Source organism: Macaca fascicularis, chromosome 2 (assembly GCF_037993035.2).
Source record: "Macaca fascicularis isolate 582-1 chromosome 2, T2T-MFA8v1.1".
NCBI lineage: Eukaryota > Metazoa > Chordata > Mammalia > Primates > Cercopithecidae > Macaca > Macaca fascicularis.
Window position 1 is genome coordinate 100,033,225 of NC_088376.1, and position 20,360 is coordinate 100,053,584.

Sequence of the window (20,360 nt, forward strand, 5' to 3'; positions counted from 1 at the left end):
AGGTGGTGGGACCCCTTTCCTGCTAGGGGGAGGAGGGAGGGAAAGGCTAGGCATCCCACCCTCCCATTCTTGTAGCACCCGGCTGCCTGTGAGCCTGTCCTGGGCCTCAGTTTCCCCTCTGTGTGCCTGGGGTGTGACAGCCATGAGCCGGAGGCTGCCCAGGCCAGACTCAAGGCAGTGCTGCTCATCGTGGCCTGAGGCCAGGTTCTAAGGCCAGACTGCCATCTCTCCTGGGCCTGGGATCACAGGTTACAGAGTAGGTGGTTCTGGACAGGGCAGTTCTGCCCAGGTGACATCTTCTGGTTTGCAGACACTGAGACAATTCTGAGGGGTGAGGCCTTGGAGAAGTTCTCGTGCCCCCCACTAAGCTGCTGACACTGGATTGTGCCAGCTGGGGTATCTAGCCCACAACCAAAGTGAAGAGGAGTCACCCCCTCAGCTTCTCAGAGGAGGAGGACTGAGCCCAGTAAAGGATCCAGACACACACACACACATACACACACACACACACACACACACTGGGTCAGGCGCAGGCCACAGAAACATGTCAGCAAACATTTTATTAAGCAACTGCAGTATGCCGGGCACCATTCTACACACAGGTGGACATGAGCAAGGCCCCGCCCACAGTGACTCACAGTCCAGCTGGGACACAGACACTAACCCAAGATCCCACTTAGCAAGGAGACCAGCTTCTTGGAGTACCATGATGAGGAAAGTGGTGATGTCTGAGGAGGGAGACTGCTGTGGCTAAGAAGGGCAGGAAGGGCCCTCTGCAGGGCTGCCATTTTGGCTGGGGCCTAAATGCAGTAAAGGAGCAGCTACGGGAAGATACAGAGTGGGGCTTCCAGGCACAGAAGACTGCAGTGCAAAGGTCTGCAGACAACGACCTGGGCGTCTTCAAGGGACACAAGGAATCATATTGCCAGAACGCAGTGAGCCATGCAAAGAGCCATGGGAGAGGCAGCTGGGAACGGCCATTGAGAATTTCATCCCAGTTTTAGTGGAAGCCACTGGAAGGTTTGGAGAGGGGGATGGTGTGAGTGGGTTTATGGTTAAATTCTGAGGTTAAATTTTCCCTCTAGTTAGTGAAAATCAGAGACAGAAAATAGAATGGTGGTTGCAAGGGGCTGGGGGCAATGGGGAGTCTGTGTTTAATGAGTGCAGGGTTTCAGTTTTGTAAGATGAAAGAATTCTGGAAATAGTGGCAGCGGTTGCACAACGATATGAGTGTCCTTAACACCACAGAACCATATACTTAAAAGTGGATACACGTCGGGTGTTGTGGCTCATGCCTGTAATCTCAACACTTTGGGAGGCTGAGGCGGGTGGATCACTGGAGGTCAGGAGTTCACCACCAGCCTGACCAACATAGTGAAACCCCCGTCTCTACTAAAAATACCAAATTAGCTGGATGTGGTGGTACATACCTGTAATCCCAACTTCTCAGGGGGCTGAGGCAGGAGAATCACTTGAACCCAGGAGGCGAAGGCTGCAGTGAGCCAAGATTGCGCCATTGCACTCCAGCCTGGGCAACAAAAGCGAAACTCCATCTCAAATAAATAAATAAAAGGGGATGCAATGGTAAATTTTAAGTATATCTTACTACAATTTTTTTTTTTTTTTTTTTTGAGACGGAGTCTCGCTCTGCCGCCCAGGCTGGAGTGCAGTGGCCGGATCTCAGCTCACTGCAAGCTCCGCCTCCCGGGTTTACGCCATTCTCCTGCCTCAGCCTCCCGAGTAGCTGGGACTACAGGCGCCCGCCACCTCGCCCGGCTAGTTTTTTGTATTTTTTAGTAGAGACGGGGTTTCACTGTGTTAGCCAGGGTGGTCTCGATCTCCTGACCTCGTGATCCGCCCGTCTCGGCCTCCCAAAGTGCTGGGATTACAGGCTAGAGCCACCGCGCCCGGCCACTACAATTTTTTACATCTTATGAAAAAAAGATTTTTTATATTTTACCACAGTGTTTTAAATCTTAGGAAAAAAGATCCCTCTGGATACTGTGGGAGGATGGCCGCAGTGGCCAGGCAGACCCAGAGACACAGAGGGAGGCTGGCTCCGGAGCACGCAGGAGGCATGAGAGGGAGGGCCAGGGCCAGGATTCACCATGAACCAGCCGCAGACTGGCCAGTGGCTTGGGGGAGACAGAAACCAAGGCAACTGCAGGTCTGGGGCCTAAGCACCCACTGGATGTTCACGCTGAACATGTTCCTGGGGCTCTGAAAGGGTAGATCTGGGACGGGCCTGAGGCAATGTTAAGTGTGAGGCCAAACGTGCCGGGAGAGATGTGACCAGATGGAAGATGGAGACTTAGGCTGGGGCAAGGTTCAGGGGAGTTGGGTCAGGGAAACGCTTGCGTTTCCATGGTATTTGCATCCTTCAGACTGGAACTGGGAAGGTAACTAGAAAACAAACAGGAGTAAAGGCCCGAGCTCTGCACCTGCTGCCATTTAGAGGCCTGAGGGAGATGGGTGGAGTGAGAGGGAAGGAACAATGGTGACTGAACCGACTGCCGACTGCCGCTTGGATGAGAGTGGGCATTGGTGACTTAGGAAAGAGCCATTACCAGGGAATTCAAGAACCAAGACCAACAGAATGGGTGGGCTGAGGGGAGATGGGGGAAGAGTCAGTGGGAAGAAGTGAGGACACAGAGTCTTCCTGGGCACAGGAACAAAAGGAGACAGGGAAAACGGTATGCACAGCTGCAGCAGATACACTGCCACTGTCACAGACAGGGTCCCTGTCCCAAGTGGGGATTGGACAGGCATGCCAGGACACAGGCACACACATGAGGTCGGACAGGCAATGGCACACATGGGGACAGACCAAGTGCCTGTGACACAGGCATCCCTTCACACACAGGGACCGTGCATCATGTCTATTAAACACAGTCACACACTAGCTGTAGGTCCTGCTGGGCACAGACTGCCCCCGAGTCCCCAAGTCCCCAGACCCCTGTGACAGAGACCTTTGTGGGGTGAAGACTGAGCACAGGGAGAGGGTCTTGGGCAGTGGGCAGTGGTGGGCAGGCTTTAGCAGCGTGGCTTTGATGGGACGGCCCATGCTGGCTGGGCCTTGGCTGGGACTGAGGCCTGTGCCCTAAGCTGCCAAGAGGAGGTTGTGCCCCTGGAGTTTCTGGAAGGCTCTATTTGCAGCCCCTCCGCCCCGCAGTGAGAGAGAGAGAGAGAGCGGCAGTGGGTGGCGGCTGAGGTGAGGGAGAGCGGTCTTTGCTGCTAGAGCTGGACTGGCCTCTCCCATGATGGGTAGCGGGGTTCCCTGAGGAGGGCTGTGCCAGGCAGTGAGCTCACATTTGGGTAGGGACAGCAGAAATATCTAGAGGGAGCCCTGGCCACCTTCCCCTCCTGAAGTGAGCTGGGTCCCACAGAGCCGGACCCCACAGCCCCCAGCCTCAGTCCTACCTCCTCCTAAAGTTTGCTGGAGTGGCCTGGCCCTCTTGGTCCAGGGGGAGCCCGCCACCCTGGGTGAGGGATCAGGGGCCCATCTAGTACTCCAGAGAAGGAAATTCCAGTATCTTCCACACCTCACCACTTAGCCCAGTCCAGGCCTCCATCCCCTGCTCTCTCTGGCCACTGGTACCCAGGCAGTGAGACCTGGGACACAGCCATAGCCCTGGAGAGGGCGCTGGCCCCCAGATGGCTTGCTCAATATTTGTTGACTGACTGACTAAGTGAATGCCCAGCCCGCTGAGTGCTGTGTGGTGGGGTGTGTCCTGCAGGGCAGGAGCTGGGATTCAGTTACAGTGGCAGGGGCCAGGAGTAGGGAGGCAGAGACTGGCCCTGTGCCAGGCCCAGCACTGCCCACAGGCAGGGTGAAGGCGCGGGAGCAGTTTCCAGCAGGTAGGCCTGGGCAGGGTGTAGGGGGGGTTCCAGGGAACCAGTGAGGCAGAGAGTGGGCTATTCAAGTCAAGGGCATAGAGCATAGGGTCGCAGGGCTCAGGGCCACAGAGCCTTGGCGGCAGGATTGGGAGGCAGCAGCAGCCCAGCAGGTGAAAACACTGATGGGGCAGGGCCACTGTGGCAGGCAGCCCAAGGGGAAGAAAGTGGCGGATTCTGTAGAAGGGCAGGGAAGTCCATGGCCCACAGACTCAGTGTGCCTGCCTCCAACCCTGGCCCCATCCTTTCCCCTCATTCTAGAGGGCGGCACCACTCCCTGCTCCCTGGAAGTTGGGCAAGGTAATCTCCGGCTCCCTTCAACGGTACCCACAAAGGAAGGAAGGGCTCCTGTAGGGAGAGAAAGAGGCGCTGGAGGAGGGAGAGGGCTAGGAGAGAGGAGGCACCCAGGGACATGAGGGGCAGGGGGAGAGAAGAGGGTGTGTGTGAAGGGGGGAGGGAGTGCCCTGGGAAAGACAGGGGAGCCCAGGAAGAGAAGGGAAGACCTGGGGAGGGAGGGCAGGGAGGGAGACAGGAAGGGGTGTAGGGGAAAACAGGGAACCGGGAAAGGAGGAAGTGCCTGGGAAGGAAAAATGGGAGAAAAAGGGGAAGATCCCAGGGGAGAGGGGAAATCAACCGGGAGAAGGAAGAGCCAGTGGGAGGCAGGGGCACCAGGCGGGGACAGAGGGAAACCTTGGAAAAGGGGAGGCGTGGGGCATAGGGAGAGAAAGGGAAACCAGGGAAGGAACTGGGCATCTGGAAGACAAAGGAGCCCTGAGTGGAGGAAGGGCACCCCCAGGGAAGAGAAGGAGGGGCTTCTAGGAGGAAGGAGAGGAGCGGGGGTAGGAGGGTTCCCACTTGGGAAGGTGGTGAAAGGGAGTTCCCCAGAGGAAAGAGGGCAGGAGGGTTTGGGAGGTTGGAGGGGGCACTGTGAGGAGTTCCCCAGAGGAAAGAGGGCAGGAGGGCTTAGAAGGTTGGAGGCGGCACTGTGGAGAGGTAGGAGGCCCCCGATCTTTGAGCACCCATTCCCCCCTGAAGCCCAGGTGGAAGAGAGTGAACACAGATGCCATGGGAGTGGGACCTCAGCCCTTGGTGGCTGAGGGTTTGGCTCCACAGGCTGGGGCTGGATATCAGACAGGCTCCCGGCCCCCTGGGGGCTACGCTGCCCCTCCCAGTGACACCAGCCGAGTCCCAACTTTCTGGCTGCCAGTTTGACTTTCCTGTCCCCCATGGGCCCTGGTTGCCACTATTCTGAGGCCATCCAGTAGTCTTTCTGATACTCTGTCACCGAGTTGCACTCTTCCATGAGCTACATACAGCTCACAGTTTCTGTCTGCACCTCTGGTCACTGCCTGCCTGGGCCTCTGGTAATTGTCGCTGGTCACTATTTCTGCCTGTTACTCAGTGTCCTACAGGGCCACCATTGCATGTCAACCTGCTTGCCACCCAACGTCCTCACGTTTTCTGTTGCTTGAGATCACCTTTTCATGGCCACTATGTCTGCCTATCACTCATGTCATTGTCACACCAATAGGCCATCAACTGTGGCAACAGATCCTGGGGCAGTTAGGGTGCGGGACGGCTTCCTTCTCCATTCACTTTCACTCAGTCCCGTCACAGGGCAGCACGCTTCACTCATTCAACAACTACTTACCGAGTACCTGCTGGGGGCCAGGCAGCTGGGATCCCACAGTAAACAAGAGGACAAACCCCTGCCTTCAGGAATCTGATGTTCTGGTGAGGGAGACAACAGCCAACAACCATCCTATGGTTTCCATAGGGTGCGGGAGGAGCTGTGAGCTAAACCCAGCTCTAACCCCCTAGAAGGACCGCCCACTCTGCCCCTGCTGCCCCACAGCCTCCTCTGCTCCCACCACATTTCCTTGGCTACCTGTTGGGTGTTGCCACAGTGTACTGTGAACTCACCAGGGCCAAACCAGGGCCCCTGACAAAGGTGTAAGGAATGTGAGCCACTTTATGCCACCTATTGTACCACGCCTGATTCTGTAACTCTGTCCCCTCGCCTTGTTCTGCCTGGAGCCAAGGGTGTTCCTGCTGTCGATAAGACATAGTGGGAGTGGAGGGGGAGGGGGAAGGACTAACACACCAGGGTCACCCTGAGTGAGAGATTTAGAAAGAAGTGACTTTTGGACCAAACCTCACACACAGGTTTCTGAAAGAGTGGTGCAGAGAAGCCTCAGGTAATTGAGTATGAAGTGCCAAGACATAACAAAATCGACAGAAGTGAGGGTCCCTTCCTTCCCCCAGGTACTTCTCATTCCATGTCACTGTCACTCACTGCCCTCTCATTCTCTCCCTCCTCCGCACACGCAGAACCACACAGCACAGACTCAAGCAAGCTAAATCGCTATTTGCAGAGCCTGTGGCTGTTTGCAGAGCCTGTGTTTATACAGAGTTCAGTTCTGTTTCAAGAATTTGTCAACTGAAGCAGGAGCATCACTTGAACCCAGAAGGCGGAGGTTGCAGTGAAGTGTGTTCGAATCATGCACTGCAGGCTAGGTGACAGAGCAAGACCCTGTCTCGAAAAAACTGAAAAAAAAAAAAATTGTCAAGTGTTTATGCCTAATCTGCCCAACCCACTCATATCAGCTGAGCCTGTCACTTGCTGCAGAATCTGTCAGTCTTCATAGTCTGTGTGCTGACATTTGTGTGTTTACAGAGCCCTGCTAACAAAAGTCATGTTCTATAATGAAGTTGTACAGGTAGCCAGGCGTTGGTCTCCAGCCTGAGAACTCTGGCTCTTGTTCCTTGCGTCATCCCGTATTCCTGCTTGGCCTAGGATGGACATCAGCAAGGGCCTCCCAGCCATCCAGGGAGGCCTCCACATATGGATCACTGAGGTGAGAGGCACGACCAGATAGGAGAGTTGGTGACATGGAAGAGCGTGGGGTTTCCCACACCAGGCTTCTCCCACACCCAACTCAGAGCGTCCTCCTCCACCCCACCCCAGCGGGTGTCATGGGTAGGGATCTCCCGAGTTGTTACAGGGCACTCTCCTCTCCCAGAACCAGAAGATGGTGCCGGTACCCGAGGGGGCTTACGGGAACTTTTTTGAGGAACACTGCTATGTCATCCTCCACGTGAGTCGCTTGGGGAAGTCTGTCTGAGAGGGGTGACATGGCCCAGCACTGGGGAGACTGTGGCACAGACATCAACTCTGCCCTGGGAAGCGGCAAGTTGAGAGAGCCCCAGAATCACATCCCACAAGGTGGCGGTTACCGCTGAGGCTTCTTAGCCCTTCCCTCCCGCTTCCTGATCTCCGCGGAAGCCCCTGCCTAGCGTCTCCCCATGGCCCTTGGTACATCCTCCCCTTCTCCAGCCGCACCTCCGCCTTCCCCGCAACACATATACACAAACACCCGGACCCTAGGTTCCCCAGAGCCCGAAGGCCACGCAGGGGGCGTCCAGCGACCTGCACTACTGGGTCGGGAAGCAGGCGGGTGCGGAGGCGCAGGGCACTGCGGCAGCCTTCCAGCAGCACCTACAGGAGGAGCTGGGGGGCCAGACCGTGCTGCACCGCGAGGCGCAGGCCCACGAGTCCGACTGCTTCTGCAGCTACTTCCGCCCGGGAATCATGTGAGTGCGGGGGCGGCCGCGGGCAGGACTGAGCCGTGGAGGCGGTGCCTGGGCCGGGGCAGTCTTGGGATGGCCATCGTCCACATCCCTGAATGGGGAAAGCCGGGAGGGGTTAGGTAACACCTTTATTGAGATACAACTCATACACCATACGATTCACCCATTTAAAGTACACATACATGTCAGTGATTTTTAACAGTTGTGTGCAACCATCACCACAATCAATTTTAGAACATTTTCATCACCCTAAAAAGAAGTCCCATACCCCTTTGCGATCACTCCCCATTTCTCTCCAAGACCGCCATCCCCGGCCCTAGGCAACTACTCATCTACTTTGTCTATACATTTGCCTCTTCCGGGCATGTCATAGAAATGGAATCATTCAACAAGTGGTCTTCCCTGACGGACTGTTTTTGCTTAACACACTGTTTTCAAGGTTTATCCATGTTGTAGCATGTGTTATTACTTCTTTTTATTACCAAGTAATATTGCATTTTATGAATATACTACATTTTATTTATCCATTCATCACTTAATGGACATTTGGGTTGTTTCCACTTTTTGGCTGCTATGAATCTGTTTCTATGAACATTTGTATACAAGTATTTGTGTGGACAAATGTTTTCATTTCCTTTGGTATATACCTAGGAGCAGACACCAATGGTGTTTTGAGTTTGCTTTTATATTACTGTGCTGGTGGGAATATGTCTTTCGCTGTAAATTGCTTCACAGGTGTTTTAAATTAACATTTGCAATATATTTGGCAGTATAGGAAATTGCTGCTATTTGATCATTTCCATTTCATACAGTTGAACCTATATATGCATATAGCATATACATGAACACATGCACACAAGCATATGCACAGATGCAGAAACACCACCCCCATGTAAGTCCACCTACAGATGGACATGTGTGAATATCCATGTTCACCTACACACATATATACTGTTGACCATTTTCATGTACTCACCATCTAGACTTACAGGGATAAGCAAATAGACACTGTGCCCCCAAATGTATGTACATGTACACATATATGCTTGTGTCCACATGATTATGCATGGAAGTGCACTACACATGGAAATGAATGCACACTCATGCCCTATGTGTGCACCCATGTACCTATACATGCATGTGTTCACACAGATTCCCGTGCATGTATGAAGCAGGCACATATGTGCATGTGCTCACATCTGCAATCATTCATGCACATGGCAGACTGTGTTCTCACATACACAGAATGTATATACCCTCCTGCTATTTCCTCCTCAGCTACAGGAAGGGAGGCCTAGCTTCTGACCTCAAGCATGTGGAGACCAACTTTTTCAACATCCAGCGACTGTTGCACATCAAAGGGAGGAAGCACGTGTCTGCCACTGAGGTGAGGCTGCCAGGGGAGCCTCTTGACCTCTGGACTCGGCTCAGACTGGGTGTACTGAGGTATAAGGAAGTTGGAAATTGGCTGGGGCTGTGGGGAACAAGGAGCTGTCAGCATTCTCAGATGGTCTTGAACGAGGAGAATGGAGAGGACACCAAGCTTCTAGCCCCACTTCTGCCTCTACTCCCCGGACCTTATGTTTCTGCATGTGTCTCATGGACATATTGAGAACCTGGGCACAGCTACTTGGGAGGCTAAGGCAGGAGGATCACCTGCGCCCAGGAGTGATTCATGATGACACCACTGTACTCCAGCAGCTTGGGTGACAGAGAAAGACCCGACCCTGTCTCTAAAATCAAAAAAAGAACTTGGGCAGATGGGGCAGACGATATGGCACCTGTGAATGGTCCTTGTTAGCAACACAGTGAGAGGTGGTGCAAAACTTGGGGAGTGCATAACCTCACACTCTCTCACACACGTTGTCATTGTCACCCATATGCACACACACTGTCTCCCATTGTTATCCCCAGGTGCTCCTCTGGTCCATTTAGTGCCCTTGTGCAAATCAGAACACAGTGTCCCTTTCTTCCATCTGTCAGGAAATTACAGGAAAGTACTGGTTTTGTTAGAACAAAACATTTTGCTGCCATCTGTCCAGAATTTGGTGTAATGAACATTCAGATGTACAACATCTACAGTGTGAATGGTAACCCTTGAGGTATGCAAGTGAGTCTGCATAGGCAGCCTGTGACACACAGACAATCCCACATAGGCTCAGCATGTCACCCACAGACCCAGTGACCATACATCCCTGGTCATTCAGGGACACCATGAAGGCCTATGTTTCTCCTATTATCCTGGCATAATTATCTAAAGTACTCCCTTTTACTCTCAAAAGTGTGTCCGTTTGGAGACTATCTTCATCCATACATATACACTGTCACCATGAGCACACACACTTCTTCACATGGGATGTACCCACATACATATGTGTGTATATGCACACACACAAAAGATAAACAGATACACCCCACCTGTATACATGTGCACATGTACACATGTACAGCAACAGACATGCACTGAGTGAGAAGTGTCATAAGTCGTGTACACCCTGTGAAATGCAGCATTATCTACAGTCACACATGCCTAGTACACCCAGTTGCATACAGCTTCATGCACACGTGACACATCCCGGCTATGCTCCCCTCTAGCGGATGCTGGTGGTATGACACTCTGTCTCCCTCCCTGCTCCTCCTTGCTCTGGCAGGTGGAGCTCTCCTGGAACAGCTTTAATAAGGGGGACATCTTCCTGCTGGACCTAGGCAAGATGATGATCCAGTGGAATGGGCCCAAGACCAGCATTTCTGAGAAGGCTCGGGTCAGTGTCTGCCCAAGGAACTGGGGAGTATGGGGCTTGGGGGGGAATGGTCCTCCAGGTGCCCATCCTCCAGCCACCCCAAGAGGCGGGCTTGGCTCTCTGCTACAACCCAAGAAACGTCTACAAGTTACAAGCTGAGTTCAGACCCTGCACTGTTGGTGTCCCCCTGGATGCCAGGATGAGGGGACACCAGCCCTTCTCCCCACCAGCCTCTGGGAGCTGAGCAGTGACAGGAGAAAGCTGTGCTGTGAGGGGGCACACTGGTGACACCCTGACTGCCAGGTTCTCTCCTGCAGGGGCTGGCCTTGACCTACAGCCTTCGGGACAGGGAACGTGGTGGTCGTGCACAGATTGGTGTAGTGGATGATGAGGCCAAAGCCCCGGACCTCATGCAGATCATGGAAGCTGTGCTGGGCCGCAGGGTGGGCAGCCTGCGTGCCGCCACGCCCAGCAAGGATATCAACCAGCTGCAGAAGGCCAGTGTCCGCCTGTACCAGTAAGTACCCTTGGGGTGGGCAGGGGTGAATGGGACAGTCCAGGATTCCGTGTCCATCACTACTACAATAACATGGCATCTCTAGAAAGCCCTCCAGCAAAGGCTGCTGGGTTTCTGGGACATGGCATAGGGACCGTGGGCCCAGCCTGTACTCTTCCATGGTGTGCGGCTGCCTTGCTGAGAAACCTGTTGTACATACGGGGGACTGTGGTGCCCTGCTAGGGTCAGGCAGCTGCCTAAAGCTCCACAGCAAGGCTGCGGTCAAGTCAAGACTACAACTCAGGGCTCCAGCCCCCATGCCTTCTGTCTCTGAGCGGCTGGGGTGGGGTCCTAAGAGGGGCTGGAGTGGCTGGGTCAGGGAGGGGCTGGGCTGGTCACTCCTGGGTTCCTGTTCCCCCAGTGTCTATGAGAAGGGCAAAGACTTGGTGGTCGTGGAGTTGGCGACCCCCCCACTGACCCAGGACCTGCTGCAGGAGGAGGTGAGGAAGTCCTGGCCCCAGCTATTCGCATCCTTCCCCGCCCACAACCCCAGCCCAGTCTGGACCACCTACTGACCAGCCCTACCCTTGCTCCCAGGACGTCTACATCCTGGACCAGGGTGGCTTCAAGATCTATGTGTGGCAGGGACGCATGTCTAGCCTCCAGGAGAGACAGGCTGCCTTCAGCCGGGCTGTGGTGAGCCCCCGGGCTCTGTCTGAGAGGAACAGAGCACTGCCCTGCTGTCTGAGTGGGGAGACAGCGCTGCCCCGGGGTCCAAGGGAGGAATCAGCCCTCCCCTGGAGTTTGAGTTGGGAAATCCTATGCTGGAGTCTTAAAGGGGAGGTAGCCCTGCCTTGGGAGCCCTGAGATTGAAGACCAGGTGGCCACTGAGAAACCATGTATAAAAGGGGCACGTGGCCCTGCCTTCAGGTGTGGGGCCTTACTGACTGCGCGGCCCCGCTTTCTGAGGGTGGGGTTGGGGAGGAGACGGGGCTCTTTCTGGGGTCCATGAGGGTTGACATGGCCTGTCCTGCCCGAGGCCTGGACTAAGGGGAACCTGCCTGCCCTCAGGGACCTCAGAGAAGTTGGTGGTGACAGAGTCAGTTCGTTAATTGGGTCATGAGCTCGGTTAATTAACGCTTCTTGGAGCTCGGCTGTCCCAGAGCTGTAGGTCCCCAGGGGCGGGAGTGGAGCAGTGGACTCTCGGGTCGCAGGACTGACAGTGCCTTCCGCCCCAGGGCTTCATCCAGGCCAAGGGCTACCCGACCTACACCAACGTGGAGGTGGTGAACGACGGCGCCGAGTCGGCCGCGTTCAAGCAGCTCTTCCGGACTTGGTCTGAGAAGCGGAGCAGGAACCAGAAGCTCGGCGGGAGGGGTGAGCGGGCGGGGCGAGCGGGCGGGGCGGGACTGGCGGGGCGGGACTGGCGGGGCGGGACTGGCGGGGGCGGACTGGCGGGGGCGGGGCGGGACTGGCGGGGGCGGGGCGGGACTGGCGGGGGCGGGGCGGGACTGGCGGGGGCGGGGCCTGGCAGTAACTGGCAACTCGGCGGGATGGGTGAGCGGGCGGGGCGGAGCCGGAGGGGGCGGGGCCTGGTCTGCACGGGGCGGAACAGAACCTTCTCAGGACGAGGAAAGGGGCGTGGGCGGCGGAGGACGAGGCGGGACCTGGAATCTCGGAGGGATGGTTGAGGAGTGGGCGGGGCGGGGATGGTGTGGGAGGGGGTGGGGCCGAGGGCGCCACTGACACCTGCTGCCCCACCTTCAGATAAATTGATTCATGTAAAGCTGGACGTGGGCAAGCTGCACACCCAGCCTGAGTTAGCGGCCCAGCTCAGGATGGTGGATGACGGCTCTGGGAAGGTGAAGGTGAGGGGCCCTGGGTTAGCTGGGGGAAGATGGGCACACAGGGGTGAGCTTTGCCTACAGGTAAACGGTATGACTGCTATCTGATGTGACCCAGGTGCATATCCATACACAATCAGGGACACCAAGGCACACGTGTACATTTACACACTCTTCTAACAGGCAGTTCATAAGTTCATAAGTTCATACATAGTCACACCTAATCATATACAGCCATAGGCACTCACATAACACAGACACACAGTAGAGTAACACTTGGACCCTTAAATTCGCCCTGTAGTCACATGTAGGACGAAATCAAACATATGCTTATACAGACACACACACATACATAGTCACAACCAAGTACACAACTGCAAATATGAAGCTGCAAAAACTCTGCATCAGACATGACCACAGTCACACACAACCATCAATCCACAGAGACACACCAACACAGACACACGATCACACATAATCATAGCCCCACACACTCAACCCCAGCTCATAGCCATACACTGTCAACCACTCATCTGGTCTCAGTCCAGTGTCCTGCGAGACACAGAGGTTGAGGGCCACTTCCAGGCTGTGTATAGTGTGGGGTTGTATCTTGACTTACTGGCTGACCCCCTAGGCAGAGCCCTGAATTTTTTAGGCCCTAGTTTTTAAATAAAATGGAGTCAGAAACTGTGGTCCCATCTGGCCCCAAAGCTGATGTGGGGATGCTGTGGAACTGTAGGAACAGAACTGCTGGGCCTATGCAAGGGGTCCTCGTTCTCGAGGTAGGTGGAGGTCAGAGAAAACCAAGATTTCTTCTTCCTTTGCCCTAATATGGATGGACAGAAGTGATGAGTGGAAAGAGACTGAGAGAAGAGAATATGGGGCAAGGGGGAAGAAGGGGGAGACAGGGAAAGAGGAAGACAGGGAAGGAGCGCAATGAGAGACAGAAAAAAAGACTGGGAAGGACAGGGGATGAGGAGGAGACAGAGGGAAGGGAGGAGGAGGTGGGATGGAGGAAGAGCAGGGAGAGATGGGGTACAGGGAGAAGAGAAGGGGGGTCAGGAATAGATGGGATACACAGAGAGAGACAGAGAGCCAGAGAGTGGGAGCGGAAGACAGGAAAGCAGAGGGAAAGGCGAGGGACGGAGGGAAAGAGAGCTCCGGAATTCAGGCGCCAAGCACAAAGTCAGGGAGGGGATCCCTCCTGGCAGGCAGTGGACAGGCAGGCAGAGAGAGGGCCTGAGCCAGGGGTCCTGGCTGCCCGGTAAGTGCCAAGTGGCCTGTGGTCAGGTCAGCCCCTTTTGTAAAAGACAGGGCTCTGGCTGCTCTGGGCTGGAGGTCAGCTTCCCAGGGACAACTGTCAGGGTCAGTGTGGGAAAGGACACCCAGGCCTTGTCTCCTGCCATGCAGAGGTGAGGTAAGGGAGGTGTCATCGTCCCCAATATACAGGTGGGAAAGGCCTGAAGCTTAGAACGATGTCACTGCTAACACAGGGCCTATCTGGGATTTGACCAGAGTCTGCCTGGCTCCAGGCTCTGCCACCCACAGGAAGAAGAAACTACACTAACAGATGTGAGACAGTGTTTGCCCTTCAGTCTTTGAACAGGCTTTGTGTTTTCTAAATGACACTTGAAAAAAGGGAATTCATTCAAGAGCTCCAAGGCTTCCTTTTCCGCCTGGCTTCTGTTGCCCTGGCCTGAGCAGCAAGCAGCTGGGAGGGGACCGAACTGCCCCTAACCAGGGCTGTGGCTGGGGGGGTTGGGACTAGGGCTGGGCACGTAGCTGGGATTGGGTCCATCTCCCAAGTGTGGTGGGTTTCAGAGGTCCATGAGGAAAGGGTTGCCTGCAGATCCTTGTTCAAGCCCAGCACAAAGCCCGGAATGGGCCTGGAGCTGAGGGTGGGCCCCTGGCCTTCGTGGATGAGGAAGGCCTCGGAGGCTGGGGAGAGCTTTCCAGTTGGGTGCAGGATGGGTGGGCTGGTTCAGGAAGAGCAGCCATCTGTGCCCATCGGTCCCTTATTCCCCAGGTGTGGTGCATGGAGGACTTACACAGGCAGCCCGTGGACCCTAAGCGTCATGGACAGTTGTATGCAGGCAACTGCTACCTTGTGCTCTACACGTACCAGAGGCTGGGCCGTGTCCAGTACATCCTGTACCTATGGCAGGTGAGCCAGCCTGAGGGAGGCGGCACTCACCTTAAAGCCCAAGGGCTGGGCTCTGGGAGTGAGATGTGAGAGCTGGGCCAGGCCCTCACTCACTGCCCCTACCTGCAGGGCCGCCAGGCCACTGCAGATGAGATCAAGGCCCTGAACAGCAATGCTAAGGAGCTGGACGTCATGTATGGTGGCGCCCTAGTGCAGGAGCATGTGACCATGGGCAGCGAGCCCCCCCACTTCCTCGCCATCTTCCAGGGCCAGCTGGTGATCTTCCAGGTAGGTCTCACCTTGCCCCTCTGGCCACAGCCTGCCCAGTTCTGCGTGGGCCATGGCCCCCGCACACACTTCTAAGCACTTTCTCTTTGGGCCTGGGGCCTGCTTCTCATCCCCTAGTTTCCCAGAGCTTGTCTAAGGCCCAGGAGCTCCAAGGTTGGCCCCTGCCTGACTTACCCTCCCCAGTCCCAGAGCCAGATGAGGAATTTGAGTTGAAAGGGAGCCAGAGGCTTGCCTAGGGCCACACACTGGCAAACCTGGTCCCCACTTTCCACCTCCAAGGCCTGAGCACCCATGCCCCTACCACTCAGAGATGGGGGGGAAGGTTCATTTAGAAAGGGTCTGTCCCTATCCCAGACTGATGGCATTCCTGCACTCCACGCTTAGAGCGTCCTATACTCCTCATGTGAAATCACCAGTGAGGGCCGTGGTAGTTTCAAGCAAGGGTCCCTGAGCTCTGAGGTAATATGTCCCACACTGGGACAGGAAGGCGCCCCCGGGAGCCCTTGCCCAGCCTGAGGCCTTGTTCTCCTGTAGGAGAGAGCTGGGCACCATGGAAAGGGGCAGTCAGCGTCCACCACGAGGCTTTTCCATGTGCAAGGCACTGACAGCCAAAACACCAAGATCATGGAGGTGCCAGCCCGTGCCTCGTCCCTCAACTCCAATGACATCTTCTTGCTGGTCACAGCCGGCGTCTGCTACCTCTGGTTTGGGAAGGTACCCACAGCACTGACCACTTGACTCATGCCCAGAGGTAGTGGTGCCAGGCTGGGGGTGGGTCCTTTCCATAGGGGATGCAGACTTTGAGTCCAGCCTCAGATAGGCTGATGGGGGGAATGGGGAGGGGAAGAAGCCACAGTGTCCCCTCTGGAACTTGGGGAAAGTTACAAAGTTACAGGTGGACCTGAGAGTCTACAGGTCAGAGCCAGGCCCAGGCCGCCGCCTCCTTACTGCCTAGAGCACAGGGCATGTCCCTTCCCAGGTCTCTTGGGAAAAGGAGGGGCCTATGCCAGTTTGCTGGAGTTTTCTCTAATTTTCAGCATAAACTATGACTGACCCTCTAAGCCTGGGCGCCTCCCATCCCCTGCTCTGGACCTTGTGAGGGTCCCAGACCCTGTGATCCAGATCAGCTGGAGACACAGGCCTGGAGGGTGAGGAAGATGCCTTGTTCACCGGTGCCCTGCCGTCAGCTTAGGCCTCCTGTGACCTGGCCCCAGCCCCACCCCATACACCCCGTGAATGGCATATGGGGCTGGAGGTGAAGGCCCTTCCTCGTACAGGGCCTGAGCCATCTCTTTGCCTGCTAGGGGTGTAATGGTGATCAACGTGAGATGGCACGGGTGGTGGTCAGTGTCATTTCCAAGAAGAACGAGGAAACAGTGCTGGAGGGTCGGGAGCCTCCCCACTTCTGGGAGGCCCTGGGAGGCCGGGCCCCCTACCCCAGCAAGAAAAGGTAAGAGGGTTGGGAGGAGAGTGTTCTTACGCAGAGGAGGAATTGAGGCCCAGAGAGGAGGGTGGGTGACTGGGGTTCACACAGAGAGCTGGAGAGACAAGACTAGAACTGGGGACTCTCAGCTTCCCACTCACAGAGACTCCCAGGAGCACAGCCCGCCCTTCACTCCCAAGCCTGGGTAACTTGGGTCTCGAAGATGCTGGGGAGGGTGGGGACAGTGGCGCTCTCTGCTGGCAGAATCCCCTCCCTGCATTGTCCTGGTCCTGGGCCAGGGGACAAAGCACCCTACAGTCCTCAGGGGTCACGGTGCCCAGTGTGTGTGTAGAAAGTGTCATATGATGTATCGGTATACAGTGCGTGTGGATGTGCAAGAACAGGTGTATTCTGGGTGTTGTGTGTGTGGTGTGTAAATGGACAGGGTTTGTGTGGCAGGTAGGAGTGAGGCCTCAAGGGGAGGAGGGAGCTGAGTCCTGCTTACTCTTGGTCTGCCTGTGGGGCTTGGTTTATGTGCTGCACTCCCCGCAATTCTCCTGAGCTCAGTACTCCCGCCTCCTTCTCCCAGGCTGGCTTCCCCTCCTTCCACTTTGGGCTGGAGACCTACTCTCTGCCAGGGGTGGGCTGAGGAGCTCCTCCCATCCCAGGGAGGGCGAGACTCCAGCTCAGGCCCTCCCCTTGCCCTGCAGCCCTCTCCTAGGGGAATTCATGGGATACCTTGCATCACAGCTGGGTGGGGCGAGAGCTTTCTCCATGAGCAGAGAGGGATCCTGCACCCAGAGCAGAGCAGAGTGCTCGGGGAGCAGACCATGGGGCTCAGAGGAGGGCCCAGAGCTCCCACTCCTGAGAAGTGGCTTCCCAGCCCCTGGGATGGGGCACTTGTGCCATGGGCTGGGGTGCCTCTCTGCGTGGCTCACAACCTTGCTGTCCGTGCTGGCCAGGCTCCCTGAGGAGGTCCCCAGATTCCAGCCACGACTGTTTGAGTGCTCCAGCCAGATGGGCTGCCTGGTCCTGGCAGAAGTGGTGTTCTTCAGCCAGGAGGACCTGGACAAGTATGACATCATGTTACTGGACACCTGGCAGGAGGTAAAGTGGCCACCCCTGCCTGGTGGGGCTGTGAACGGGAGTGTGTCTGTTTGTGTAACTGGGTGTGTGTGTATCTAGCCATCTGACTCTGTACATAGGGTTGTGGGTGAGTCTGCGTGACCTTGTCACTGAGCAACTGCATTGTGGTGCATATGAGACCATGGATGAGTGTGTGTCACCAGGTGGCAGCACTGAGACTCTGGGAGACTAGGAGTGTGTTGGAACTCAGGGGTAACTGAGACCATGTTTGCAGTTGTGTGCGGCTCTGTGTGCCTTATGATACTGTGTGTGGCTCCAGCGACAGTACCTGCGGCCGAGCATGTGTCAGTGCTGCATGAGTGACTGTGAGTGGAACACCCAGTCGCATCATTCATGTGTGTGGCTTGGTGTGAGCGTTTGCCTTCGTGCACCTGTGTGTGACACTTTGTTAGTGACTGTGAGGTCACATGATGCTAGAACTGACCAGACCAGTGGCAACTGGTGAAAATGCGTCTGTGAGAGAGACTGTGACTGGCTGTGGGCGAGTGATGGATGGGTGTGTTTGTGGGTCTGTGTTTCTGTGCACAAGTGGTGTAACTGGCTGGGTGTGCGTGGCTGTGTAAACAAGTGCTGTTGTGTTTACGTGCAGCTGTGTCTGACAACAGTGGATGACTGTGTGGCTATGGTTTGCTGTCTGGCTGTGTGGCGATGGATGACTGTGTGACTGTGTAAGCTGCCATAATGTGTGTTCTCTGTGTCTCTGTGGGGCCATGTCTGCAGCACTGTTTGAATTGGTGATGAAGCTGTGTGCTCCCATCTCACTCAGAACAAACCCAGAGCTCTTACCACAGCCCTACGTGACCTGGCCAGCCCCAACTCTTTGACCCAATTTCCCCCCGCACCCCTCCACTGCTTCTGCTGCAGCCACAATGGCCTCCTTGTGTTCCCTGAACATGCTGGGCACACGGCCACCTCGGGGCTTTTACACTGGTTGTTTTTTCTGGTTAGGACACTTTTCCTCCAGACATACATGTGACTTGCTCTCTCATGAAAGCTCTATAAGAGCAGGGATTTTTGTCCATTTTCTTTCATTGTTGACTCCCCAGAGCCTAGACCAATGCCCGGCACACAGTAGGTGCTCAGTAAGTGTTTGTGGATTGATCTCCAGGTAAACCATGCAAGAAAAAAAAGACGTGTGGGTTGAATATGTGTGCATGCATGTATTCCTGTGATCTTCTCGTGTGTTCACGGGTGTGTGGGTATGGCCGATTGCTGGATGTGTCTGCCTGGCCAGGGATCTGTATGTGGGGTCCTGTCTGGGACAACTGATGGACAGGGAGTAGACAGGAAGGGGTCCGCTCTGGGCAGCCCTTCCACCTGCCCAAGGCCAGGCCCCCTCTGTGGCCCAGATCTTCCTGTGGCTTGGGGAAGCTGCAAGTGAGTGGAAGGAGGCAGTGGCCTGGGGCCAGGAGTACCTGAAGACCCACCCAGCAGGGAGGAGCCCGGCCACACCCATCGTGCTGGTCAAGCAGGGCCATGAGCCTCCCACCTTCACTGGATGGTTCTTCACTTGGGACCCCTACAAGTGGACCGTGAGTGAGGCCTGAAACCCCCAGCCCCACCCTAATTTGGGGGGAGAGGAGCCTGACCTGGGCCAATGGAATGAAGAGGCATTGCCCTGGCTGGGGATTGCCAGTGTGTGCATGAGACCTGGTCTTGTCCTCAGGCCCCTCCTGACTCCCACCGGTGCCCCTTCCTCCTGCCCTGGCCCTGATACTTGCCCCTATTCTTGCTCCAGAGCCACCTGTCCGACACGGAAGTGGTGGAGGGCAGCCCGGCAGCAGCATCAACCATCTCTGAGATAACAGCAGTGAGTCCTGGGGCCCCTAGCCTTCCCCACAGTGACCTGGGCTCTGACTGCATGGTCCTGATGGGCAGAGGAAGTGCCAGGCCCTGGTAGGTGGGAGGGGCTGCAGTTGGAGGCAAGAGGCCTGTGGGTTCAGTGCAGCCTCCCTGTGGGCTACCGATTCCCCATCTTCCCCAGCCTGAGGCTCCTCTCTGGACAGGAAGTCAACAACTTCCGGCTATCCAGATGGCCGGGCAATGGCAGGGCAGGTGCCGTGGCCCTGCAGGCCCTCAAGGGCTCCCAGGACAGCTCAGAGAATGAGCTGATGCGGGGCCCCAAATCGGGTGGCACCAGAACCAGCAGCTCTGTCAGCAGCACCAGCGCCACAATCAACGGGGGCCTGCGCCGGGAACAACTGATGCACCAGGCCGCTGAGGACCTGCCAGAGGGCGTGGACCCTGCCCGCAGGGAGGTGGGCGCCCAAGACCCCCGCCACTCACTGCCCCAGCACCAGTGCATCTGACACTGAGCTGGAGGAGCCCGAGGCAGGATCCACTGGTGGCGTGCAGTGGGCTGCTGCCCCGGGAGATGTGTCTTCTAGTTGGGGTGGTGGGCAGACAGATGTCTGGGAGTCCTAAGCCCTGGATGACGCTCCTGAGTGGGGCAGGATTCTGGGCTCAGATGACACCCTCCCCTGTACCTCCCCCTCTCTCCCCTGCCCAGTTCTATCTCTCAGACTCTGACTTCCAAGATATCTTTGGGAAATCCAAGGAGGAATTCTACAGCATGGCCACGTGGAGGCAGCAGCAGGAGAAAAAGCAGCTGGGCTTCTTCTGACCCCAAGCCCTCTCGACTGCCCCTACCCCCCCCACCCCAACATACCTACAATGCTGGGGAGGCCCTGCTTCCACTCCCCTCAGAGGCTTCTGGTCATCCTCTGCTTGTCAGTAAAAGCAGCCAGTCCATACAAGGTGTGGTATGCATGCTTTCAAGCCCGGGCCACTCAGC

The 20,360-nt window shown here is 56.0% G+C and overlaps 1 protein-coding gene across 5 annotated transcripts; it reads left to right on the plus strand.

Moving 5' to 3' along the window:
• The first annotated feature begins 686 nt into the window (after positions 1-686).
• VILL (villin like) lies at positions 687-20,319 on the plus strand. 5 transcript variants are annotated; one of them, XM_065540355.2, is made up of 20 exons: positions 687-1,020; positions 6,607-6,752; positions 6,918-6,992; positions 7,283-7,488; positions 8,764-8,872; positions 10,137-10,247; positions 10,544-10,743; positions 11,144-11,222; positions 11,320-11,418; positions 11,961-12,099; positions 12,490-12,590; positions 14,593-14,730; positions 14,839-14,997; positions 15,532-15,711; positions 16,302-16,447; positions 17,383-17,527; positions 18,916-19,098; positions 19,305-19,462; positions 19,551-19,824; positions 20,076-20,319. In XM_065540355.2, exons 2-20 carry the CDS (start codon positions 6,693-6,695, stop codon positions 20,187-20,189), a joined length of 2,676 nt encoding a protein of 891 aa, XP_065396427.1. In that variant the 5' UTR covers positions 687-1,020; positions 6,607-6,692; the 3' UTR covers positions 20,190-20,319. The 5 variants fall into 5 exon arrangements, 4 of the variants coding, with proteins under 4 accessions (XP_065396427.1, XP_065396426.1, XP_065396428.1 ...); XR_010585073.2 differs by lacking the exon at positions 687-1,020 and adding an exon at positions 3,755-3,858 and having other exon boundaries at positions 19,305-19,376; XM_065540354.2 differs by lacking the exon at positions 687-1,020 and adding an exon at positions 3,755-3,858.
• Positions 20,320-20,360: the final 41 nt, after the last annotated feature.